The sequence below is a fragment of the Lepisma saccharinum genome, chromosome 17 (assembly GCF_977018435.1).
Source record: "Lepisma saccharinum chromosome 17, izLepSacc3.1, whole genome shotgun sequence".
Lineage (NCBI taxonomy): Eukaryota > Metazoa > Arthropoda > Insecta > Zygentoma > Lepismatidae > Lepisma > Lepisma saccharinum.
The window spans coordinates 22854606-22881738 of record NC_139245.1 but is presented as its reverse complement, the minus strand read 5'-3'; the positions used below and the strand labels follow the sequence as shown (position 1 = coordinate 22881738).

Here is a 27133-nt window from a genome sequence, read left to right as displayed (position 1 = left end):
AGCTGAAAAATCGGAATAATTGCGGAGGGTTAGACTTCTTTTTAGGGGTATTGTGGAGACTGTTCGTATGAACATCTCACTGCAATCAAGGTTTAGGGTCCAGTTACTTGTCGTGGCATATTTCGTTTTGCTCGCCAGTTAAAATTGCACGTCGAGTTCCGATTACTCAATATTATCCATCCTTTATAGTTTATATTAATTTCATTGTTGTCTACACAGCGATATCAAATAGTGACTTATATATTGATTGGAAGTGAACGAACATTATGTGTTTTACTGATATCCTCACAAGAGTATCTACAGAATGTTTAGTAAGATCCTGAAATTTAGGTTGAATTCAGAATTTATGTAATATTGAATGGGTGATTGGGTCGAGGGGGACTCATGGGGCTGCAGTTCCCTCCCGAAATTTTGAGAAATTCAAAAGTTTCAACTAAAAGTATTTTTTTTAAAAAATCAGGAAAACCAAATTTGTAACTGAAGAACTTCTTAAATCAACCTCTCAAATACAATTTTTGTCATTAAACCACTTTTAACCGTGGTATCAGTATCGGAAGATATCGGTTGGATTATATTTACCGACACCGGCCGATGCTTTTCCAACATTTTAATCTTTTGCGAGGCTTGCAAATATGCAGCAAGCACTTTCAGGGTGTCCTTGAATTTATGCATAATTCCAAGTTTCCGTTATTTTGAACCAATGTTGTATGGAAAAGTGTATTTTGTGATTACGTAATAGTATTTTCAGATTTTGATGTAATTCTTACGTTTAAAGCATAACCCTAATAAATTGATACACACAATTGGAAGTATTTACTTACACTAATATTAGTCAATATTTTAAACAGCTTTTAATTAATACGCGTCATTTTCAAACAAGGGTATCGGTGAGATAGGTAAGAGAATCAGCATGGGTGTGGATATCCGTTCAACTCTAATAATTATGAAATGTTTTATTACTTATTCCGCCCCACGGGAAAAAAAATGCAGCTTTCTAACATCCACATTTACAATTCCAACCCTCCGAAATAAAATCCTGCATACTCCAGTGGTACTATAGCATGTTATGATGCGTCTGTCTCCATTAAGCGGGACTTTTCCTTCCAGATGGACATCACGGACGTTCTGATAATTCCCAGAGCAGCTGCTGTTCTCCCAATCACTCTTTTTAAACGGAATCAAAGGGCCATTATTATCTCTTTCATTTTCAAAATAATCTCGCACTGCACGAGTCTGGCCACGCATAGGAATACCACGCCGACAACTTTTTTTTTCTTTCGATTTCGCCGGTGTATTCGCGTTATGCTCATCATCTTTCAGTATAAAAATCACAGATACGAAAAAAAAAAAAAAAAAGCACAAACAAACCGCACAATAACGCCGAACTTTTGCTGTCAGGCATACACTTGGCAACGCAGAATACCACGAGAATTCCCCCTCGACACGGCAACTGGTCAAAGCCGATTGGTTCAGCGGTTCACGTGACCCTCCGTAACTTTCGACAGAAAAGACAAAAATAGAATTTCCAAGTCCATTCTTTTGGGCGGGGGTGGGGGTGTGGGGTGTGAATTAAAATATATTTTAATGGATAATTTAACCTTAGCGGGGGAAAAGTCCTCATCAGAGAGTCGAAAGCAAGCCTGAACAAAGCGGTCCCGTTAATAAAGGAAAAGCTGGAGATGCTATATTCTCCCCTCCCGTCTTCCTTTCCAAAAAATAATTCTTATCCCTTGTTGTCGCAGTGCATTACAACGCCTGGTGATAAGAGGAGGGAAAATAATTCTTAATATTTTCCGCGAGAGGGCTCATAGTCATGACTCGCGTTGCATTCGTTACGTTATTAGAGAAGGAGAGGAGTCGTTTGCATTGAGTTTTGTAGCTTGGACATTGCTGCGTGTACGCACATCTTCGTTCGTAGCTGATTTTCATCCAGTAATGGCTACAAAATCTAAACCGCGGAAAAGTGAAGTATGGTGTTTCTTTGCCGAACAAGCTAACAGTTCAGCAAAATGTAACTTCTGTGCGAAGAACATCTCTTTCAAAGGAGGAAGTATATTTAATCTGACCCGGCATTTAAGAAGAGTGCACCCAACAGTTTCTCTATCCATTGAACGTTTGAGACCTGCTCAGAACCCCCTGGATTGTGGAGTTAATGAAGCTGATACTGAAGATTTACCAATGGCTAGCAGAGATGAAGCCGCTACACAATGTAAGGAAGCTGCGGCAGTGCCTCCAGACAGGAAGAAAAGTGTTCCCCCATCTAGTCAGTGCACCGTGTCATCATACTTCCGTGCGCCTTTGTCTGATAGAAAGAAACATGAAATTGATTTCTTGCTAGTCGAAACTATTGTTAAAAATTACTTGCCTTTTCAGATTGTTGAGAGTCCTCATTTTCAAAAATTTGTACAAAAACTAAATAATACTTACACATTACCAACTCGTAAAACTTTATCCAATGTGCTCTTATCCCAATTACACACCATGTCGAAGGAGAAAGTGAAAAATGACCTGGAAGCTGCAGAGTTGGTAACCATTACGACAGACGGTTGGACTTCTACTGTTAATGAAAGTTATTTGTCCGTCACAGCCCACTATATAAATAGTTCGATGGAACTGAAATCTGCTCTCCTGGAGTGTTTTAAGTATGAAAAGAGTCACACTGCTGTAAATTTAGCTGAAGAACTTAAACGAGTTACTCGCGAGTGGGGTATTGAAGGGAAGGTTGTGGCTGTTGTTAGTGACAATGCAGCTAATATTGTTGCTGCAGTAAGACTAACAGAATGGAAACATGTACCATGTTTTGCGCACAATCTCAACCTCATCGTTCAACATGGCTTACAAAGCATTAAAGAACTTCAAACGAAAGTCAAGAATGTGGTTGAGTTCTTTAGAAGAAGTCCCCAGGCCAGCAACATACTAAAGGCATTGCAGGAGCAATTAGGAGAGCCAGTTCTTACCCTAAAGCAAGACGTGATTACAAGGTGGAACTCGACTTACGATATGCTACAACGCATCCTAGAAATCAAGAACTCTGTGATGTCAACCATAGCGATAAACTATCCTGATCTACAAAATATCACAAATGAGGACATTGCCGTGATAAGCCAGGTGTGCGAACTATTGAAAGTTTTCAAGGATTGCACCGAAGAAGTCAGCAGTGAAAAACAAGTTAGTGCTTCTAAAATTATACTTTTAAGTCAGGCCTTGAAAAAATGGTGTACTAGATTTATTAATCAGCCTGACGTGCTAACCGTTGTGAAAAACATGGCAACCAATTTGCTGGATGCCTTAAATAAGCGCTTCAGGTACATAGAAGAAAACAAAGTATTTTCTGAAGCAACACTGCTTGACCCCAGATTTAAACGCCATGGTTTTACAGATCAGCAGAATTTCGAAAGAGCTAAGCAGTCGGTAATTTCCCAAGTGCGTGAGAAATATAAGCAAGCTGAAGATGTGGCACCAGTACCTGCAGTTTCTTCCTCACAAGAACAAAATTCAAGCATCTGGGAAGACTTCGACAAAAGTGTAATTTCGCTGGTGAGAAACCCAAACCCAACAGCAGCTGGTATTGTAGAAGTACAAAAATTCCTTGAGGAACCACTACTTCCGAGGGCAGGGAATCCTCTCACTTGGTGGTTGGAAAGGCGTGAAGTGTATCCAACGCTTTTCCAATTGGCGAAAAAAAAACTGTGTGTTGTTGGTTCTTCCGTCCCTTGTGAGAGGGTATTTTCGAAAGCTGGGCAAGTGCTGACAGAGAGACGAAACCGCCTTGTAGGAAAAAAGGTATCCCAAATTTTATTTCTTAAGGAAAATTTATGAGAAGTGAATGCTGCTGTGTAATACTGATTACTGATAGATGTTATCCTAATAAGAATAATTAATTAATAGGTTCTATCTTAAAGGGTTTAGTTCTCGATAGTTTTCATATTTTAGATGCATTAGTAAAGTGATACTTGCATAAATGAACAGTTCTTTCTTTCGCATAAGTTTGCAGTGATATATAATTATGTTTATTAGGTGAGAATTTCTTGTATAAAATTCATGGTGTCAATAAATATAAATGTACATTTAAATGTATTTGTTTTGTGTGTGTGTTACAAAGGTTTTCCAAATTCTGCTCCTTTTGTTGGATTATTTGGTTATTTTACGTTGCGTTTTTGTACCGCTAGGTTAACTGTGACGATAAGATGGATAAACTACTACAATTAAACATACATCCGCTGTATTTTTTTTTCCAGGGAAGGGTAAACAAGGTGTTTTTCCAAGGTGTCGAATGAGGCACATTTTCTCCCAAAATAGTATTATCTACTAAAAAAAAATTCAGTTTGAAGTTAGCATGCACCTGTAACGCCCTTCTAATAAGTATCATATATTGAGATTGAAATGAAATTATAATGTGTAAAATGTACAAATTTTAGGTTAAAATTTATTTTCTAGGGTGGCCGTAGCCCCTCCCCAACTTTTCAAACGTTCATACAATTAAATGGGGTACACGGTCAAACAAACACCCATAAGAGAATGGAAGAGAGGACGCTAAAGCTTTGACTACGAAGAATAGCATTCATTGTATTTTTCAAGCTTTCTCCGCCTCCCGACCCCACTTTTACTTTACGGTAATGGAACAGCACGGAAACTGAATGTTGTCGTAAGTTTGATATAATGATGTTCTAATCTGTCAAGTTCCTTCTACAGTTCCTTGCAATGCGAGTTGCGAAAACATGCCAGAAAAAGGGTTAAAGGTGAATTATTTGCTCATCCCTCCCTCATTGTTGAGCTACTGCAGCATTTCTGTTGTAAACAGAGTTGCACGCATAACTAAGCGGAAAACCGCCAGTATCAACAACCAGCAACAAAAGACGGGACCTCGCTCGCTCTCGCGCTCTCTCTTTCTCTCCCCCTCTCCCTCTCTCGCGCAGGTTCGTAGGAGTGAGTCATCGACTTGGAGCGTTGGCAGCATACAAGCAAAGCTCACGACTCCTGAGGAACTACCACTTGTCATGGCAGTTCCTTTTCGGGAGGCAGTTCACCGGAGCTCGCTCACTCAAGCAGCCGTTCAAAGGAACGATCAACTCCTCTCGATGTTGGTTTCGTGCAGCTGAAGTGAGGGGGGGTGGGGGAGGACTTGCTGGAGTTAGCTTGAGTGAAAAGAATTAGGAGAGAGGGAACTCCGCCTACTACTCCACCTACCACAAGAAAACCAGAGCACACAGCAGAAACAAAACAAAACACGGTCGCTCTCTCCCGCAGTCATGAGTCATCGACGGAGCTGGAACTGCAGGAGCGGTTGACAACGTACACTCAAAGCTCACGACTCCGAGGAACGACCACAGAGGAACTGCTCGTTCACTCCGAAGGAGCGAGCAGTTCACAGTTCCCAAGAGGGAGTCGTTCAAAAGGAACGACTCGTTCACGAACGACCCATCACTAGTTCAAAGGGGGAATAAATGTCCAACTTGATGTCACGTGGTAACATCGCCCTACATCTATTTTTGTGTCACTTGGCCCCTAAATGTGCCTTCATCGCACAGGGAACTTTACCTATTTTTTTTTTTTTTTAATAGAATGATATAATGCGTATGGGGGATTTTGCAATTATAACTAAAAGAGCACAGGGTAAAATGCACCCGTCCACGGCCAGCTTTATTGGATCAAGATGATCATTCCACTTTGTTCATTCTACATTAATCCAAACACAAACAAGGTGTACGGAACGAGTGTAGAAGAGAGAACTGTAGAAAAAACAGTTGAGGAAAAGTTGAAACGATAGTCTTTTGTTCGAAGAACGCGAAGTCTAGTCCTCCTCTTCTTATTATTGTTAGCCGACGTCGTTCAAAGGGGGAAGAAATGTCCAACTTCATGTCACGTGATAACATCGCCCTACATCTATTTTTGTGTCACTTTGCCCCTAAATCTGCCTTGATGGCACAGGGAACTTTGCCTAATTTTTTTTTTTAATAGAATGAAATAATGCGTATGGGGGGATTTTGTAGTTATAACTAAAAGAGCACAGGGTAAAATGCACCCGTCCACGGCCAGCTTTATTGAATCAAGCTGGCTGTGACCCTTCCCTCCCCCCTTTGGCAAAGAAAATGTCATGCTGCCTACATGTCTCCTGAAATATTACACAATTCTCTTTAATCTGTTTTCTTCTTGATTTCATTTCATTTTGGTTATTTAACGTCGCCTTTGTGTCACTAATTGACTAATTGCAACAATGAATATGAGTGATGATATGAATGCTTAATGGACACTCACAAAGGACAAACATGCCCAAACCAGAATTCGACCCCAGGACCCCTGGTGTTCTAGGGTTCAACCACTCCGCCACAGAGGTCTTCCCTTATATATATATTTCCCTTTTAATTTCTCTATTTTTCGATCTTGCTGGTCTTTTTAATTTTAACAGATTAACCTTCTTATCTCTCTCGTTCTTACTGTTTTTTTTTTTTGTGTGCGTTTCTATCTTACCATAAAACATCCATACATTGTGAAATAACATTAAAATATTAATCAATACTGAGAATATATGTATCTCTTTCCACAGCTGTAGTAATCATCTCATCAATGCACCAAACATGCAAATCCCTAGAACTGCGCTATTTTCAATTTTCAAAGTGCCCCTGAATATATTTTTAGTCATCACTCGGTACCTTTCATATCATATCATGAAGAAACTGCATGCAATATCTGCTTCTAAGCAATAAATATAAGCTTTACAGTAAGAATAAGATTGCGAGCGAATCGAGTGTGAAAATTTTTATATCTACAAGTATTTCTTCGCAAACTAACAATACTATGTATTAATTTAAAAGGCACAAACAGTTTCACAGAGGCAAACAACTTGTCTGGATGTTAGAGGTTTTTTTTTCTTTTTTAACAACATTGAGTTCATGTCCCCCCCCCCCAAAAAAAAGTAAGACCCCAAGTTACGCTACTGTCTTACCCCTTACAAAATGCCCTTGCATAGTACATTACTTAACAAGTCTTCTCGAGTTTAATCACAGTTTGATTCCCAGTGCAGAATCAATCAGACATGGAAAATGCAAATTGGGGAAAAGTTTAATTTATATATGGACCTGTGGAAGGGCAGATGCATCCCTTGGAAAATTAATGTTAACCAAAAATTATACATTTCACACATATGGACTGTGAAAAACTCAATATGCTGACCAAGGCAGAAATTTATTTTATTATAAAACATAAACTAAACGTAACATTTCAACTACAGCGCCTTGAATAACGGATTGTGGAAAACGACCCAAGAAACTAGTTCCCGAGACGGATGAAAACATAGATGGCAGTGCGACCAGTACGAGGGTTAATTTTCTTATGAAAGTAATGCGGCTTAGTTAGTTTTTGGAATATATTGTGTAGATTTGTTTGTCTTGAAATGCGGTACGTGAATTGATGGAAACAGTTATATTTATGGAGTGATTTGCAGTCACGAAAATGCATTAATTTGGAAAGAAAAGTAAAATAAAATTATAGCATGGGTAACACAAGAAGAAACATCGCAAAGTGATTCCGGACGTCAGGTGTTGGATTGTGTACTAGAGTTTTATTTTTCTGTTATTAGAATTATTAGAAATAAATAGTATCCTGAGAGATATTTCATACCGAGACGACAAACCACAAGTGTCGCTTGGAAGCGAGCAGTCCGTAATCAATGCAGCCTTTCGAACCATAGGAAAACAAGCTCTGACTGCACCATTTCCTCAAGGAGATTTTACACCAAAGCGACACGTGACACATATTGCTTGGAAATGAGCCAATCAAGAGCAACATTTCACATCATAGCAGCATGACGGGAAGCACAGGCCAGCGTTTAGTTGGTGAAATCCTCAAGCGATAAGTGTCGCGTGCTGCTTGTTGCTTTGGTGCGCAATATCCCTAAAGCAAGACACTCATTGCATCTTGCATGCGCGAACAACAATCCACGGCAACATGTTGCAAGCTATTGAGGAAATGGCCCAGCTTGAGCAACGCACAAGCGACAAAGCGACACGTGTGGCGTATCGTGTCGCCTAGATTTGTTGTTGTAACGTGCGGTTTATCGTGTTGCCTATCTGTTGTTCGCACAATTAGCAGCAAATGCTTGCTAATAGACTGAAGGCACCATGTCGCATGTCACTTAGTTGGGAACTCCCCCTGTAGCACGTCGCTTCGGTCTGAGCACCCTTTCATTAAGGAGCTTTCCGACCGAAGTAACAAGTAGCACGCAAATACGCCTTATGAACGTGTCGTTTGCTGTTTGGACTCTCATGTGCAATGAATGCTATTTTACAGTCTCGAAGTGTGTCACTACTGTGACAGTATGAACATCCTGTGTCGCTTGTCCCATTGGTCTGAAAGTTTCCTTACATTCATGTCGATGGCACTAAGAAAGTTTTGTGGGATTCCCCTTGTCGTTTCATGCAATCATCATTATCATCATCGCCATGATTAGTTTAAACCGGATGAAAAGAGACAGTAAATATCAAAAATACAAATGCTTCAGTGTGTATATCTTTAAAAGAAATGATGATGATGATAATAATAATGAACCTAATTCATACACAAAAATTTAGTTGCCAAGAGCATTCATTCCACGCGTATTTTTTCTCCCGTATTATTAACAAAAGTATGATGATAACAGGACGTGGTCGACTGTCTAAAATGTTCGTTAATATCTTCACGACCACTGTACCAAATGTCATAGCAATTATCACATTTATAGAAATGCTTCCAGCAGCTGGTCTTCCCTTGTCAACTGAACTTTCACCTGACAGGCGATTTAGCTAAACATTTCCTTTCATCTGGAAGGTGGTTCGACTCTTTATCTCACACTCTTTTTCCTTTTTTTCTTCATTCTTTTTCCTTCTTCTCTCCTCTTTCTCTCTTGTCCTTTCCACTCTTTCTAACACCTTCTTTCTAATAGTCTTGCGTCTTGAGGGGAGTAATTTTTGTGTATATATATCGTCTTGTTTTGTACCTTGTTTCATTTGTACATGGTAGAGAGTCTGAAGAAGACCTTGCTAGAAGGTTGAAACGTTACGTTTAGTTTATGTTTTATAATAAAATAAATTTCTCCCTTGGTCAGCATATTGAGTTTTTCATATCATGGAAACAAGGCTTAATGGTGTTACAATATGGACGGTGTTAAAGGTGGAGCTACTGCAGAGCATTGACAATCCTCTGATTTCCCTTGAACATTCAGTTACGCTTACAGTGCTACAGGCGTCCATATACAAAATGGAGATTCTTTTACAAGTAACATATGGTTGCACAGTTCAATCGGAAACAAATTTATTGAGTCAAAGTATCATTCCACAGGATTCTTAAGGACATACAGAGAAGAAATCTGTAGACATTGTGAAGAAAGGCTTGGGACCTGACTCAACACAGTTGTTTGCATTTTGTTGCAAACATGTGGATTGTAAAGGGTGTTATATTAATTTGGAACGATTTGAAATGTGAAATAAGGTTAAGTGTTTAATGTTTTCTTTCTTTTTCTTTCAGATTTAACAACTTCAGTCTTTGGCAATTGCAACCATGGAAAGATTAACAATCGAGCAACGTGTTAAAGTTATCGAAGCGTATTACGAAAATTGACGTTCAAACAGAAATGCATTTCGGGCACTTCGCGATTTTTTGGTCACCATAATCAACCAACCGAGAGTGCAATTGGCAAAATTGTTCGTAAATTCAAACAAACTGGGTCGGTGGCAGATGTGAAAATGCCAATGCGTGCTCGTTTCCGCCGTTCAGCTGAAAACATTGCTGCAGTGCGCGAGAATGTGGCCAAGAATCCAGACACCTCTATTCGTCATCGCGTGCAGGAATTGAACCTCTCCACAACAACGCTACATCAAATTTTGAAAAGGGATCTGTCTCTACACGCTTACAAAATTCAATTGACACAAGAATTGAAGCCTGCTGGCCATTTGAAGCGCCGTACATTCGTCAATTGGATGCACGAGCAAAAACAAGCCGATGATGATTTTTCGCAAAAAATCATCTTTAGTGATGAAGCTCATTTTCATCTTGGTGGGTTCGTTAATAAGCAGAATTGTCGTATTTGGGCTGATGAAAATCCAAGGAACATTGTTGAAAAGCCACTGCATCCACAAAAGGTCACTGTTTGGTGTGCATTTTTTGCTAGCGGAACCATTGGCCCGTATTTCTTCGAAAATGATGCCGGGAATTCTGTAACGGTCACAGGCGAGCGATACCGTGACATGATAACAAACATTTTATGGCCTGAATTGAATGCTATGGATGTCGAAGATCTGTGGTTCCAACAGGACGGCGCCACAAGCCACAAAGTCAATGCAACAATGACTTTATTGAATGTGAAGTTCCCAGGTCGCATCATCTCTCGAAACAGCGATGTCAATTGGCCACCACGATCGTGCGACTTGACCACATTAGATTTCTTCCTTTGGGGTTATCTCAAAAGTAAGGTCTATGCCAACAAGCCAACAACAATTCAACAGCTGAAGGATGAGATAATAAGGCATATTGGTGAGATCGAGGAGCAACTATGCAGAGACGTCATCAAAAATTTTGACCATCGAGTGGACGTGTGCCGCCGAAGCCTTGGCGGACATTTGGCCGATATTGTTTTTCAAACATAATTACCATGCCTCTAATAACATGATCCAAAAGTGAAATCAATAAAGTTTCACCAATTTTATTTACTGCTAACTTTGATCCGTCTTAATGGAACACCCTTTATATGTATGTATTGTTCTGTGGTGAAAAACACGTATCTTAGCTTAGGGAGGTTTCAGACTGAAGTGAGGGACAGTGGGGGATCACACCGAAGAGACGACTGACATAGGCCACTTCAGTCCATAAGCAAGCATTTACTGTGCATGCGCAAGCAACAGACCGAGGCGACACGATGCATGATATTCAGAAAACAACCCCGTCCAAGCAAACATGTGCAGCTTGTGTCGATTCAGTTCGAAAGGGAGCTTTCAGACTGAAGTGATAAGCACCACATATCCCTTGGAAACCAACCTTCATTTTGTCCACACAACACCAAAATTTCCTCAACACTTCCCAAAATTTTCCACAAAGGCCCAATTTATTGTCATTTTAGCTCCAAATTTACCCTTACACCTCCTTAAATTTGAACTTATGCTACCCCAAATGGAAGATTATGGATAAACTACTAGATTCGTGCCACTTGGTGCTTCGGTGTGAAATTCCCATGTCACTTTGGTCTGAAAACTCCCAAATTGTTTGAAGTAAATTCCTGCAAGTAATAGTGGCATGTCATATCATAGGTTTTCACCAAAAATCCCAGACAAAGTTGATAGCACACACACACATGTATTTTACCAGCATTTGTATCTGTCATTACTTCTCTTGCAGATTTAATGGCAAAGATTCACTTCAGCATACACTAGCACTAGTTTTATTGATTTCTATTCCCTCACCATTCCATTTACAAAATACATTGTACGTTTTGATTTTTTTGCGTAAACTGCCCATAGTGTACATGTGATAATACAGATGGCGGCCACAAAGAGACATTGTTTTTTAATAATTTGCACTCCTGTTGATCATTCCAAAGATTCAACAAGTCCACTCCTTCATGGTAAAACTTTAAACAAATATCTTTCATGACTATCCTCACGAGCTGGAAACAAGTGCTCATTTCTTACTTCGTAAGCTGGTGTATCTGCACTGGAAATTACAGATACTGGACTAAACCGGGCAAGTCACCAATGTTTATGTTTACATTTTAAACACATGCAGCATGGAGATGTATTGGTTGACAAGATTGGCTCAGTGGTATATGTGACTTTGCTTTCGATATATATACAGGGTGGTCACAAAGTGGGCATACCCCCCCCCTTATTTTTGACACTACGATTGTAATAGTTGGATTACTTGATATGAATGCATACCTGTGTCATTGATTAACCACCTCTGGGACTTCTTGGCTCACCCTTCAGAACGTTATTGAGGGGAATGTCACCGCCCGGATAAAGGTCTTATTCACACTTACATCGCGAAGCGTGCCAAAATATGGCACAGAGTTCAGGCATGCTACGAAAAAGACTGCCTCCATACCAATGTTCCGGACATTTAAACCATCAGGTATGTGTTCATATCAAGCATTCAACCATAACCATTGTAGTGCTGAAAATACAGGGGGGATACGCCAACCTTGTGACCACCCTGTACTTTCGGCAAATGATTTAAAAAAAAAAAAAAAAAGTTTTATCGCTTGGCGTTAAAGGAAATTCAAACCCATCACTACACTTTGCAGAAAGTAACTGCCATCAATTCTAGTGCAAAGAAAATTATTCCCCTGCCATGTTCCCTGCACTGAAAGATGCCTGCTGAAACCCAGTTATCCAGGTCGGGACACACAAAAGTCTGAAGTTGGAAAGGAAAAGGGGGATTAGGCCAGGTGTTTGAATTTCCAGGAATATGCCATGTACTATGTCTGAGTCACATCCACCACTTTCATGGGCTATAACCTTTTTGACTGCAGGAAGTCTCTAAAGAGAGAGATGTCTGCGAACACCAAAGAAAGTGGAAGGATTAGCCACAAGTACCTCATTGGATTTTGGAACCTCTATGGAGTTACTGTTACACGAGACCGCATCTGTACGAACAAAGCCTGGTAGACTTCGAAGAGAAGTAAACAGAAGCAGCGAACTGCTATGGGGACAATTTCACGTTACTCTTGATTTGGAAGATAGTTGACCGCGAGTCTTATCTACGTACAGATCTTTGTGTCACGTACTTGCCGTTCACGGAAACTTGAGTACAGGTTCATTTAACAAATGCACAACTATTTTTCATTTTTCTTTTCTAAACCAAAGGTAAGTAGGAAAAGGTGAACGAACCTTTGAAAGGGAACAAATTTTTGTTTTGGCCACGCCTCTAGCGACTCAAAAACAATGATATCGGTGCAAAAATGTATCGGTATCTGCTCGGCCCTAGACAAAACGCACATTTACCCCACTAGCAGTGGTCACATTCTATTGATTACATACTGTAACACTGATGGCAAGGGGCAAATTGCGGCAATATTTACTAGTAATATAAGGATTGTGAGGGAAGAAAAGACTTGAAAGAACTAGTCAGAATATTCCTTTTCACTCTCTTTTCCAAATATACAAGATGATGATCCCACAAGAAGACCAGTGGTTCTCAATTACTTGAGAGAATGCAGACCACCTGTTATTTTAAAGAGCCAAACCATGGATCCCCTTCTTATGTTTACTTTTTTGAGAAAAAAACTGGTTAACTTTGAAAGACCTTACAATTTGGAAATGTACTGTGGATGGGCTGTACAGACCCCTGGTGGTCTGCACACTACTAATTGGGAAGGATATCTGCAGAAATTTTTGGATAGAGGGGTAAGAATTGCTTTCAGAGGATGTAGAATGTTCCTTTTGGGCCAAGAATGAGATCAGATTGTTATATTTAATTAATAACAGCAAACAATTATATCTTTTTAGTATCTTTTTCTTAGTATTTTTGCAATTTTAGTTGCATATTTAAAGCATTTTTGAAGCCTTCAAAACTGTATTTTACTCCTCCACAGTCTCCCAAAATGTACAACAGAAAATCCATCTCTTCCTTCGGCAAGTTCAAAGAACTTACATTGCGCTGCAGTTAACCTCCAAGTCAAAATAAAAAATACAATAACACCTAATATTTTTTTCATTAACTTCGTTAGATTAAAGCCTCAAACATCCCGTTATTTTCATTCACAAATGCTGTGACTATTTAATCCAAGTTTACATTATAATTTCTAAACATCATTTTAAAACAAATTATGTTTTTTTTTAATATATAATTATATGGTTACTTCCCCGGTCATTAACTTCCCAGTCATATTACACAAACTTTAAGCTCAAAGAAAGGGCAACTACCTCTGTTTGTGTCTTCCTGCCTTAATCACTATCTAGAACAATGAAAATTATTCATATTCAGAAAAAGGGTTCTCTGTCATAATTTGAAATTTATTTCAGCTTAAAGCACTATAAACTTTCAGCAGGCTAATAATATAATGAATGATACATTTCACAACATAATATATACTCCAAACAAAAAAAGTATAATAATTACAACAGTACATCTCTTAACAGTCAGTTTTTCAACATGTAAAGCTATATAAATATATGCAGATTTAGAAAGGACATTTTCTTCAATATGAGACAGATGACTAGAACTTGAGTCACTCTTCATTGACACATATCCATCTCAAAAATTATAACAACTATCCATAAAGTAATGCAGAAAAATTACTTTGATTGTCATCAGAAAACTACAGAATTATAATAAATATCACAGCATTTTGTACAATATACATATTTTGAGTATGTGCGTGCAGCTGAAAATGGTATATGTACACACATCTGTAATATAATTAAAATATTATTTGTGATCTGGTATATCTTTTTTTAAAAATCTTATAAAGTGCCAGTATACTTTGTAAATAATATTTACATTCTCTGATAAAAAGTTAATCTCAAGATTTTACAAAAATAAATATGGTTTGGATAAATTAATTGCAGAAAGAAATATATTGTGTATAATCTTATAAATAAGAGTGTCTTTTCCAAACTTGTACTTTTAGTACATTTGTTTCTGGTAGAGCTGCACTGACTCCAGTCATTCCTTGATTACGCTGTCATGCTGACTTTTTCTTGCAGTATTTGATAATAACATGCCTGAAAGAGTGAAAATAACACTCATAATATAATTTTATATTAAATCTCCAGTTTACATAATAACAATGTAGTAGTAAAATAATACATTTCTGTTTTTATACTTTCTTGAACCGTTGTTGAATGCTGGATAGCGTTGGAAATTTGTCATATTTTTGATTTTTCACATTTCACTGTAAAAAATACTGTGCACTAGTACATTTATTCTTGACAAGTGAGAAACAACAAATCAAGCATGGCCTACAAGTGCCCCACTCACAATATTATTCGGCATGTAAGTTGCCAACAGTTGATTTGAAGCAGAAAGTATTACAGATTACAAATTTTATGAAATCATGACATTAAAGTTTCAGGCTACAATACGCAGCACTTGATGGAAGATCTCAGGCTACAATACGCAGCATTTGATGGAAGTTCACACTTAAAAGTTCAAGTATAATACAACAACTTACCTTAAGAGTTGTAAACATAATACCAAGCTCTCCATTCTGTAGATAAGGTTCCATGAAATCTTCTATGAAATGAATCTCTGAGCCAAGCTGTAGAATACGTGACCTAACTACAACAAACTGGAAGACAGGGAAGAGATCGTCCATATTCCACAAGTAGGTTGATCCCAGCTCCTCCTGTACTACCTGTATTGGCAAGAAAGAATCCCAATTACTCTTTCATCAATCTGCACTATACAATAGTTTGCAAATTTTTATTAGCTAAATGCACGTTTGCTTGTGCAACTTGTCAGCTTGTGGAATTGTATTCCATCTGCTGTGCAGTTTTAAAAAGTTAGAATATAGATCTACATGTTGTTCATGAGTTACTGATGCAATATCTTAGTTCAAGGATTGTCAAACTGTCGATCATAAGCCATTTCAGTGGCTTTCATATGTATTAACTAAATGAGGAGGCCACCGACTCTTTCAGATAATTCATGGAAAATTTTCCATTCTGCATTGAATTGACAAGAGTATCAGTACTTTGTTAATTTTTGATAAGCATGCTTCTGAGTCAAGAGTTACAGAATCCAATTTATGCCAAAATCACATGGGTTTTTCATTGAGAGCCTTGGTCCATGAACACCAGGCACTTTAGTGGACCCATTACATTCTTCTCTCCAAAAACCACACACACACACACAATAGGTTAACAGTGAATAAATGGTAACAGCCAAATAGTCTACAAATTTACCTTCGTAATCTCCTGGAATGTATCATGTATCACTTGCAGTTTCTCAAGTGGAGAAAATGTTGTTTTCAGCTGCTGCAGAGTTTCAACAGCTTCATGAAAAACCTGTTCTCGGAGGGGGGAGAAACTGCTTTCCTCCTTCCCAGCTTCAGTGCTCTTGATGGTATTGCAAATCCAGAATTTCCTGCAAGTACAAGTACAGCACAAAATGCAAAAATGAAGCACATCACATCTAGGTGCTAAAAACTAAACGAAAATCTCTGGAGCACAGCCCTTTGGGGGCCCCAGGCCTGTCAAGCAAAACTTTTGGATCCGAATCAATACGTCCAGTGAAGCTGAAGGAAAGCAAGAACCAAATACATGTAACTTGACTTTACCCCAATTAATTTAAAGTTTTTGAGAACCACATGAGCATTCCACATGTTTTTACTAGTGCTGACATGAGGAAAACAAATTTTAATGAGTCAATTTCCCATCCCATGAAGAAGCAAAACAACCTGTTATGCACATGATGCGTGTTGTGAAAAGGAAAATAGAACATGAAAAGTTTTCACAAAAAAGGATTTAAAATAATGTTACTTTCTTTTAATTGTGCAGTCGTTGTTGCTCTTCCACAAAATTCTTACAATTCTAGTTCATGAGAAACCCGTTTGCACAGAGACCTATGGAAAGGAAAACAATCTCTCGCTTATTGCAAGCGAAACTCGAAGAATCTTGACACCAGTCACACTGGTGCCAGCAAAAGTCTGGAGAATCAGCCAGAATGAATGTTGGATTTTATACGGGTCTACTGGAGCATTGTCTGTTGCAAGATTAACTGGTAAGATAAGCACCAGACAAAAAAAAAAAAAAAAAGGCGGGGCTATAAATTTCGTTCTGGTTCAGATGTGTATAATATATCGTAAAAAAAAAGTCACGTTTTCTTTGCTTCAACCAACTTCAGTCACCCCCTCCCCATTTAAGGGAGCAGTCCAAACTCCTTCCTCGACTTGCATTGTAATCCAGCGTGAAAAAGTAAACACGCAACTTGCGATCTGTTTTCACCCAATGCATATTCTAGGACAAGTCATTAAACAGCGTCACAGTCAATAATAATTCGGGTTTGGAATTGGATTTCACTTTAACCTGTATATTTAGTCCCGATTAGCCCATCACCATAAAATGAACTCAAAACAAGCTTTATGAAACCTGCGCATTTTTAGATATCAAAATGGGGGATTGTTATTTACTCTCACGTTAATCGACGATTTAATGTTGGATTTAGGAGTATGCTCGATGTCAAACATCCTCTCCTCCAAACGTTTTCCCCTTGAATAATGTTTCTTTAAATCGGACTTAGCGTCCATTCCTACATTGACCACCTTTTTTTCTCCCACATGAATGGTTCTGAAGAAAAGCGGTGATTATATTGTGTGCATTTCCTTCCAACACACTCACAGTGTTGAGGAAGTTTATTCTTGTTAGATGCAAAATAAAATTTACAGTTTTGCTTATCAGAAGGCGCAGAATATGAAGTTGTTTTAACTGTTGTTTTTCTTTCTGGAGATCGAATTTCCTTATCTTCAAATCAAAACAGCTTTGCGAGATTCAAAACAATGGCTTTTTGCTTCGTGCTGGATGAGTAATTGCTGTTATCCGCAAGGGACAGCTTTCACACGCTAGACAAAACAATGGCGCCAGCTGCAGCGTAAAAACAAGGAGACCAGCTGGAAGTTCGAGCAACAGGTGGTCGAAGATAAAATCCTCAGCATTTTAAGATAAAGCAACTGTCAAAGACGGAACTTTTATCAGCAGTGTGAAGAAGAAAGAAATGACCCTTGCTTTACGTTTTACTATGCAACAGCATTTACGGGCAATATTTCCTATGCAGTAAATAGCATTAAAAGAAAAAATAGGACCTGAATTCAGCAATTATCACATTGCCTCTCTGACATTGCCCTGCACACCAGTGGCGGAGAATGAGCTGGGAAGGGGGTGGCGCTTTTTTTATTATTATTATTATCCAGAACTGGTTGCCCCATTTTAGACGTCAAAGAAAAGGAAGAGGGGTCCACTTCCACCCTCGCCTGAAATCACCCTGTGTGCACACACAAGCAAGAAAATCGTGGCTGAAACAATCATCATCGCTGCCCCTCTCCCCCTACACGTTTGCTGAGAGGAAGAAAGAGAGAAGTCACTCAGCCAACGGAACACTTTTTTGAAAAATATTATGACATCGGCACAGTTAGGAAAACGTATTAAGCAGGACACGGGAGTTATGATGCACGTAAGATCAAAGTAAACTTTTGCAGAAGCTTGGATGACAAATCATTAAGCAGGTTGACGATCTTTCATTGGGCTATGTGGCTTTCATTATCTCTTAACAGTTACGCTTTTTTATGAAATGTTAAAGAACGCGTTTTGTATGAAAGCGGTTACTGGAAGTTGTCGGCTACAAGACCAAGACTTGCTCACTCACGGGGACCTGCTGAAATCTAGGTTAGAGCTGGACAGACAGTCCAGACTTCCAGGCACCATGCATCTGTCAAGGTCGATTTAAAATAACATCCAAGCACATTCGATCTTCTCTTCTCGCGTATCCAAGAGCAAGCGAAATCAGAATGGCAAAACAAGCCTAGCATGTTGGGTAGTGGCTGTCGGGTGCAGGCTAACGTTGGTGCGCTTGAGGGAGGGGAAGGTAGAGGTCAAGTGCTATTGGATATCACTCAAGCTTGGTGTGGTGGTGTCTAATTTTAGATCAGACCCACTTGCGAGCAGTAGTGCGCTTGTGAAGGGAATGGGTGCGAATAAAACGAGTGCAAGAAACGTATTTTTCGGCCGATATCCTTCAATTTTTCAACTTTTTTCCAAATTTTTCACGGTTCCCGGGAAAAGGGTCGTTATATCCGGGGTCGTAGAATCGAGAGTTGACTGTATATTGAAACATGGGTTCAAGTCTGTATAAATCATTTGTACTCAACATTACTAATTAGGAAACTCCTTAATCAAATTTATGAAAGTTATTTTCAATGTGTGTATGCTTGATAATGGTCTTATAGACACTATTTACATGCTTTCAAAATAACTCTAGCAACATCTACCAAAATATTACAAAAGGTTTGCTTTATTTTACTTCGCTTTTGTGCCACTTTTTGGCTAATTCCAAAGATGGGGATGAGTGATGATATGATGAAATTGATGAATGGACACTCACAAACATCCACGCCCAGGCTGGGAATCAAACCTGAGACCCGTGGCGTTGTAGCATGATGTGCTAACCACTCTGCCACAGGGGCTGGCATTTTATTATTATTATTATTATATATATAAAAGGATATGCAAATGGATAAATTCCTGACTAATATTTCATTGTTTCTGAAATGCTACTTACTGATCAATCCCAAGGAATGCCATGAGAGAAATGTCTGGCTGCTTGTTCCATTTAAGAAGCCTCTTCCAATACGAGTCATCTTCCTGCTTATTGTGAAGTGCGTACAGCACAAAGAGAGCCGAGTGTACTCTTGGCAAGAGAACTGGATGGAGAAGGGATGTTGCACTTACTACTTCACTATAAAACAAGAAAGGAAAACGAAACAAGATAACACAGATACACACAATCAGAGTGGTTGCTGTAAGTCCAAGGTAAAATTCAGTATAATTCCAGGTTTTCAAAGTTAATTCAAAAAGTATTCTAAAATACAAAAACTCTTTGTACTTATGATTCGTGAGTATCTGGTTTTCCAATGAACGACATTTCGAGAACAACTGTTCCCTTCTTCAGGTTCTTAAGTTACATAGGATATCCAAAATACACCATAGCCACGTCAATACTTTTCTCACAAAATTTCAGGAACAAGGATATAGGTTAGGTTATTAATATAGGAAAAATTGGAATCCATACTAAAACCCTTTAAAACTTCCAAGGCCTTCGTAGTTGTTAAAAACACTGTATAAAAATCCATTTTATCTTTTTAAGTAGGAAGGGTTCTTTTAGCCTGAGATGGTTTTATACCGTGTTTTTAACAACAATGAAGGCCTTGGATGTTTTAAAGGGTTTTAGTATTGATTCCAATTTTTCCTATATTACGAGGTGCATCCAGAAAGTAAGTTTCCCTATTTTTTAAAAAAAAAACAACAACACAGTTTCAGGAAACCATTTATTGGCAACAGGTACAGCAAAGGTTCAGCTATTTTTCAACATAGCAACCACCAGAATTGAGACACTTGTCGTATCGTGGTATCAACTTTTGGATCCCACTGTCGTAGAACTCTGCCGCCTGTGAATGGAACCAGCGTGTGACAGACGTCTTCAGCTCTTCGTTGTTGCCAAAACGCTCACCGGAGGACAGGAATTTCTTGAGGTGCAAGAAAAAAATGAAAATCGCTGGGAGCCAGATCAGGACTGTAAGGTGGATGATCAAACAACTCGCAGCCAAATTCCGTCAAAACAGCTGCTGTGCGCCGAGCAGTATGTGGACGAGCATAGTCATGGAGGAGCACAACACCTGCAGTAAGCATACCACGCCTCTTGTTTTGAATGGCACGTCGCAATTTCCTTAGTGTTTCACAGTAATGGTCAGCGTTCACCATTTCACCTCTGGGGAGGAAGTCAATGAGCAAAATGCCCTTCCTGTCCCAAAACACGGTGCACATCACTTTCTGTACCGACAGCATCTGTTTGAATTTCTTCTTGACCGGAGATCCACTATGCCGCCAATGCATTGACTGCTGCTTGGTTTCCGGGGTGAAGTGCGAAATCCATGTCTCATCGCCCGTGACGATCCTGTCGAGGAAATCATCGCCGTCATCATGGAACCGTTGCAGGAATGTCAGTGCTGCTCCTGAACGTTTCATTTTGTGTTCGGGTGTCAGGTTTTTCGGCACCCACCTGGCACACAATTTTTTGAACAGCAGGCGCTGCGTGACAATCTCATGCAACACGGATCGCAATATTTGCGGAAAAAGGCTACTCACCTCCGTAATCGTGCAGCGACGGTTCTCTACGATGCGCTGCCGCACCAGCTCAACCAGATCATCAGTGATGAGGGACGGACGCCCACTGCGCTCTTCATCATGGACACTTTGACGACCTTCCGAAAACTGCCGACACCAGCGACGCACCATCTGCTTACTCATAATGTTCGGCCCATAGACCTCACAGAGCTGACAATGAATGTCAATTGGCGCAATGCTTTGTGCATTCAGGAACTTTATCACCGACCGAACCTCACATGCGGCAGGAGAAGGAATACGAGCTTCCATTTCGGACCACTGCTGCCTCGCTACTGGCATGCGGCGGGAGAAGGAATACGAGCTTCCACTTTGGACCACTGCTGCCTCGCTACTGGCACCGGGCGGGATCTGTCCGCCTGGCATATGATTGATACGTCTTAGCATGCGCAATTTACATGGCTCATTATGTTTACTTTCACGGGGAAAAAATAGGGAAACTTACTTTCTGGATGCACCTCGTAATAACCTAACCTATATCCTTGTTCCTGGAATTTTGTGAGAAAAGTATTGACGTGGCTATGGTGTATTTTGGATATCCTATGTAACTTAAGAACCTGAAGAAGGGAACAGTTGTTCTCGAAATGTCGTTCACTGGAAAACCAGATACTTACGAATCATAAGTACAAAGAGTTTTTTGTATTATAGAATACTTTTTGAATTGAAATCAGTGAGTAATTCGCACAACAGCTTATTATGGATTTTCAAAGTTAATATTTAAAAAAAAAATACAAGGCTAATAATATTAATAATTATTATTAATATTTTACCTACATGTTTATTAAAGGGTCCTCACATCTCACAAATTACATAAATAATTTATGGACATGAAAACTGCACAAATGAATGTCACAGAAAGTTCAAGAAATCATTACCTGTACTGATTTCTTTATTGCAAGTGCAAAAATGCAATTTTAAGTTAGTGCCACCTCACTCCTCACTGTGTCTACTAGATACTGGGAAGTCACTGCTCTTCGAGTAATCCTAAGAAAATATGATTGGTTTGTTGTTTTTCCACTAAATACACTCACAGATCTGTTTATCAATATCCTCTATCATCCTTCCTGGATGATAAAAAAGAAGCAATATAACACTGAAAATTGCACATTAAAATCTTTGTGAATGCTCAGACTTAAAAGGATTTAATTTTCTACATGTTACAATTCTTTATGTTTATGAAGATTACTTCATACATATTCTCCGAATTACTAGGCAGTAGACACTCTGACAATATATAACACCTCTGTTTATGTAATACTGGGGGTTTCCTGAATAGTTGGTCAATTTACAACTTACTCTTGCATACTGTGTAGGGAAAGTTCAATGTTTTCACATTGCTCTTCTTGTTGTTTTGTCCAATTAAGTTTTGCATACAAGAAAAAACAAAAGTGACTCAATTGGCGAAGGAAGTAAGTTAGGTACTATTTAAAGAAATGCTGGATAGTCAATTTCACTAATCAATGTGCACTAATTAGTCAGTCCCATTTGTAATGATTCCAGGGGGAACACCAAAATATTGTCCATTGAAACACTTCAATGCATTACAGCATCACAGCATACCACCGATGATCATCACTTTACACAAAACAGGCTCATCCTAAGACAATGTTATCAGAGAAATTCATCCTACCCTTAAACAGAGACCAATAGTCCCTCTCATCAACAGCTACCAGTTCTCAAAGAAATCAAACAAAAGAAGCAATTTTTTTTAGCTCCTGAAAACCCAGTGTTTCAATTGTTTCTTTACATTTTTAAATTCATCCACAATTGTGGGGATAAAGCTTCATTTTCTGTCCAAATATGAGGGTAAAGAACTTAAAATGCATGGAAAAAGTGTAATCCAGGAATATTTTACAATTTGATTCCCTGGGACCAGTAAGGTGGAAATGTGTAAAGATGGAAAATGTAATATCTGGGAAGGTAAAATCATGGTTCCACTGTAGTCTATTGCGACCCATTTTCTCATTATTCAATGAAAAACCTAATTTTAGGGAAAAAAGTTATTACTGAACAGCAGGTATATTACAGGTTGAGCATAAAGTCTTTCCCTGATTATGAATATTTATATCTCAACTTCCACGGTAGATAGGCAAATAAAACCTATGGCAATAAGTAGTGCAATACATCAAGTTTTTTTTCCATTTCTTTGTTTTGTCTGATTCTTATTCTGATTCCCGTATTGTGGCCACCACGTTCGCCGGACATAACACTTCCTGACTTTTTTTTATGGGGTTACGTTAAGGACACAGTGTTTAGTTCACCAGTTCCTGATATGCAAACTCTTCAGACACAAATACAGGATGCTATAGAGACGGTGACGGAAGAGATGTTGGCAAAGACATGGAGAGAAATTGAGTAACGCCTGGACGTTCTAAGGGCAACAAAGGGAGCACATGTCGAAGTGTACTGATAACAAAACATTATGAATTACGCTACCATTTCCAACAAACTGCATATCTGTATCTAGCATAGTTCTTTAGCAATAAAAGTTTGTAATCAGGGAAAGACTTTATGCTCACCCTGTATATCTTTCCTGAAAATATCAACAAGTAATTTTTATAGTTTTCAAAATATGGACACCTACTTTTTATAGTGGAACCACAAGATAAAAAAACTTGCGTAGACATGCGACTCCTGTGCACCTGACTCCTGCATGGAGGGGAGGGGCAGAGTAGAGCATGCTTCCTTATGGTCCGAGTTGAACGGAAGAAAGGGAAGTTGCGCAGAGACTTTTCGCGGAGGGCTTTTTTCCTTGTGGTCGGTACGTCAAATATGCTGTTGCAACTGTTATTAAAAAGAAACAATTTTTGGCAGGCCATAAGACACAAAAAATATCAAAATGTGAAAATTATTACAAGAACAGTTGACATCCAACTTGCCTCTCATCCTCATCATCACCATCAAGGAACATTTCCTGGTTGTCTGGTGGGAACGCTGGGAAGAGAACCCTGACCACTTCGTAGATGCGGGATGTGATGGAGTGCAGTTCCTGGACAGCATGGTGCAGCAGCAGAGGATGGACTCTCACACCTCCATAAGTGGCTGTGTACACTCTAGTCACTTCAAGCAACAGCTGACCAAGGGGATGGTAGTTACTTTCAAATGCCTGCAGGATAAGATTAAACATGAAAGCTCTGATGCAAATTTTGAATTTCAGTCATTTTTGTGACGCTTTTCTCCTTCCATAGATGATTTATTTGATTTGGCTCTATTTTCGTAAAGACGCTTTTTGAAAATATATCTTATTTGGAAGAGCCACACTTACCAATTAAATTTTAAACTTAATTTACATATTAAATGAGAAGAATCTTTCTGTGAAGTTATGTACAATAGTTTCATCGCACTGCAATATTTCTTGTTATATTGGGTTGGTGCGAATGAAATGTCCACTTTGACGTCTGGTGGGAAACTCACCTCAACAACACAACACAGGGATTGACTGAGGTCACGGGTCTAACGTCATAAACTCTGTATACGTCCAGCAAACAGGCTTTAGCACCCAGTCAGGAGGCAGTGTGTTGCTGGACAGGGTCGTCTGAAAGTGCACCATGGAGAAGACACAATTGCGAGCGATTTGTCTTTACGAATTCAAACTGGGACATTCTGCTCAGCAAGCCGTCAAAAACACTAACAGTGCATTTGGACCAGTAATGGTAAATGAAAGCACCATTCGCCGCTGGTTTGTCAAATTTCGTTCCGGTGACACATCATTGCAAAATGAACCCCGTGGCCATAGACCAACATCATGTTCGGATGAGCTCCTCAGGAACGCCATGGAAGCAGACCTTCGGAAAAGTGTTCGTGCCATTGCAGACGAGTTAGGCATACACCATACCACTGTCGTTCGGCGGCTCCGTGCGATCAGTAAAGTGAAAAAAGTTGGACTCATGGGTACCACATGATTTGACACCGGAGGTGTGGATGTGTGCAGTTCTCTAAGTGTAAGGAATAGCCAGGATGGTTTCCTGCATCGGATTGTCACTTCAAATAAAAAATGGATCTGTTATGACAATCGTAAACGATCAGGACAATGGTTGGATCGTGATCAACGTCCAGGGCTGTTTCCGAAACCACCCCTCCATCCACGGAAGGTGTTGTTGCTGGTATGGTGGTCTATGGTAGGTGTGATCCATCATATCTTTCTCAGGCGAGGTGAAACCATCAATGCAGATCGTTACAGTACTGAACTCCATGAAATGCACCGCAAACGTCTCCGCAAGCATCCAGCAATGGTCCACAGACATGGCGTCCTCGTGTTGCACGACAATGCTGCAATATGAAACCCTTCCTCATCCAGCATATTCTCCCGACCTCTCTTCCACGAACTACCATCTCTTCCGGCATCTTGATCACTTCCTGACAGGGAAGACCTTCGCTGATGATCGGGCGGTGCAACATGCCGTTGAGGAGTTCTATGTGTCGCAGACTCCAGACTTCATTCGCCATGGAATCCAATTGTTGGCTGAGCGATGACGAAAGTGTGTGGCTGCAGACGGCGACTGTTTTGATTAACTAGGTATTGTAGTTTTGATTTTTTTGGCCTTTGGCAATGATGCACCTGGGCCGGACATTTCATTCGCACCAACCCAATAAATAACTAGAAAACAGTAAAGGCAATTCACATGACAATTCTACAAAATTCTCTAGGAAGAAATACTAAACAAGCTGAGTGAATAAACAGTTTTGGATGCAGGTAGTAGATTTCTTAATTTAACTATAGTGGAACCCCAAGTTTACATTGAATTCTCACAGACGATTGATTGATTGTTGTTTTAAAAAGTCCACTTTATGCACAGAAAGGCTAATCGGGACTGGACCTACAGTTTCAAGTGGGATCTGAACCACTATGTGCCTCCACCGAGTATCGAACCATGGACCCTTTGATTACAAGGCGACGACGCAACCACTGCACTCTCACAGATGAGATAGAGCGTAATGCTATAAAGTTTTCCAAATTTTACATTTTTCCGCATTTGAAGTTTTTTCAACTTGGTTCCTTGAAAAATGTAAAATTGAGGTTCCAACGTGTATTTATGATGTTCAAACTGTACAGGTGTACCAAAAGTCACAACCCACTTCAATAAAGAATTTGACATAGCTATCTTTCCTGCTATTTCAGTTACTTTAGTGCTTACTACTTCTTGTGATGAAAGATGATATACCAATGTTTAACAATGAAGAAGGGGAGGTTGTTATGTGTGTACATGTGCATGGATTATCATATATGAAGATGTCCAGGCTGAATTTACTCCAACGGTGGTTCTTAAATCAAACTTTACAAATGTTATTTCATTGACTTAGTGGAGTTATGCAATCATCAGCAGCATATCTAATCACAAATCCACACATTGCAGTCAATGTTTATATTTCAAATAATGAATTTGTGTTTTGACATGATTGGAGGCCATGTAGAGTTGCATGTAACTTAAGTGGCTGGCTTTGCATTCTTTGTTAACATGAGGATATGTGCAACCATGCAATGAATACAGTTTTTCAATTACAGTCTTCATTGACCTTTGAGACACACTTTACATTGGGGCCATCCTGCAAAAATAAATAAATGAAGTGTAGATATATGCAGAATTCATGAAGATCAGCGTACCTTGGACAGATAATGCTGGACTTTTTGATAATCTTCCTTGTTCAGTCCTTCCCGACCAAAGCATGGAATTGTGTCCAAAATGTCTGAGGCATTCAGGTCGATGCTCTTCCTTCTGTGAGCTTCTTGGCGGCAATTGCTGATGGCAACAGCCACCTTGTCCCATGCACTTGTATTACTTATCTGGCTGTCACCTTCAATTCCCATAAGTTGGTAGCACTGGCTAAAAATAGCTTTCCACTTTCCTTTTGGTGGTACACACAGTTTACCAAAGGAGCTGAAAGAAAAGTTGAATAATTTATGTATCACTAATTCTGTTATGAATTAAAAAATATTTTTGGTAGAATTGAGGTGATACCACTTTGAACTGAGATCCATACCGATATCAATACGCTTACAGATTACCATCGACAGCAATGCTTGAAAATTGTAATAATTGAAAGTTGTTCAAAATATTGATAAATATTAGTTTGTAAGTATTCCACTCCAATTATATGCATAAATTTACCAAGAGTTTAGCTTTAAAAGATACAAAAATTACATTGGAATTGTAGTATTCTTGGCGACACGATTCGAACATGTGTTCTCGAGTTACCAGCCAGGTTAAATCGGCGTTAGCTTCCAATGTTTCAAATGCATTACATTGCTCTCATCAACAGAGAATGTGATGGTGATGATG

General features: G+C 39.3%; 2 protein-coding genes across 3 annotated transcripts in view; one reads left to right on the top strand and one right to left on the bottom strand.

Moving 5' to 3' along the window:
* The first annotated feature begins 1935 nt into the window (after positions 1 to 1935).
* On the top strand, positions 1936 to 9563 carry LOC146001791 (E3 SUMO-protein ligase ZBED1-like). The gene is made up of 2 exons (XM_083139513.1): positions 1936 to 3565; positions 9499 to 9563. The coding sequence occupies exons 1-2, from the start codon at positions 1936 to 1938 to the stop codon at positions 9561 to 9563; spliced, it is 1695 nt and encodes a 564-aa protein (XP_082995639.1).
* A 4251-nt stretch (positions 9564 to 13814) lies between these two features.
* Als2 (Amyotrophic lateral sclerosis 2) overlaps positions 13815 to 27133 on the bottom strand; it is a 34024-nt gene continuing 20705 nt past the window's right edge. For both annotated transcript variants that reach the window (XM_083139117.1, XM_083139115.1), the window contains exons 9-14: positions 26458 to 26731; positions 23735 to 23961; positions 19237 to 19413; positions 15870 to 16050; positions 15137 to 15319; positions 13815 to 14687 (exon numbers count right to left, since the gene is read on the bottom strand). In XM_083139117.1, coding sequence (XP_082995243.1) covers positions 14640 to 14687; positions 15137 to 15319; positions 15870 to 16050; positions 19237 to 19413; positions 23735 to 23961; positions 26458 to 26731 — 1090 coding nt within the window. In that variant the 3' untranslated portion in view covers positions 13815 to 14639. The remainder of the gene's footprint in view (positions 14688 to 15136; positions 15320 to 15869; positions 16051 to 19236; positions 19414 to 23734; positions 23962 to 26457; positions 26732 to 27133) is intronic.

What these genes read in the sequence shown, in the direction of transcription:
- LOC146001791 (XM_083139513.1), top strand. Translation starts at nt 1,936, where the DNA reads ATGGCTACAAAATCTAAACCGCGGAAAAGTGAAGTATGGTGTTTCTTT. An exon ending in CCCAAACCCAACAGCAGCTG is followed by an intron (nt 3,566 to 9,498) that starts GTATTGTAGAAG and finishes TTTTTCTTTCAG; the next exon opens with ATTTAACAACTTCAGTCTTT.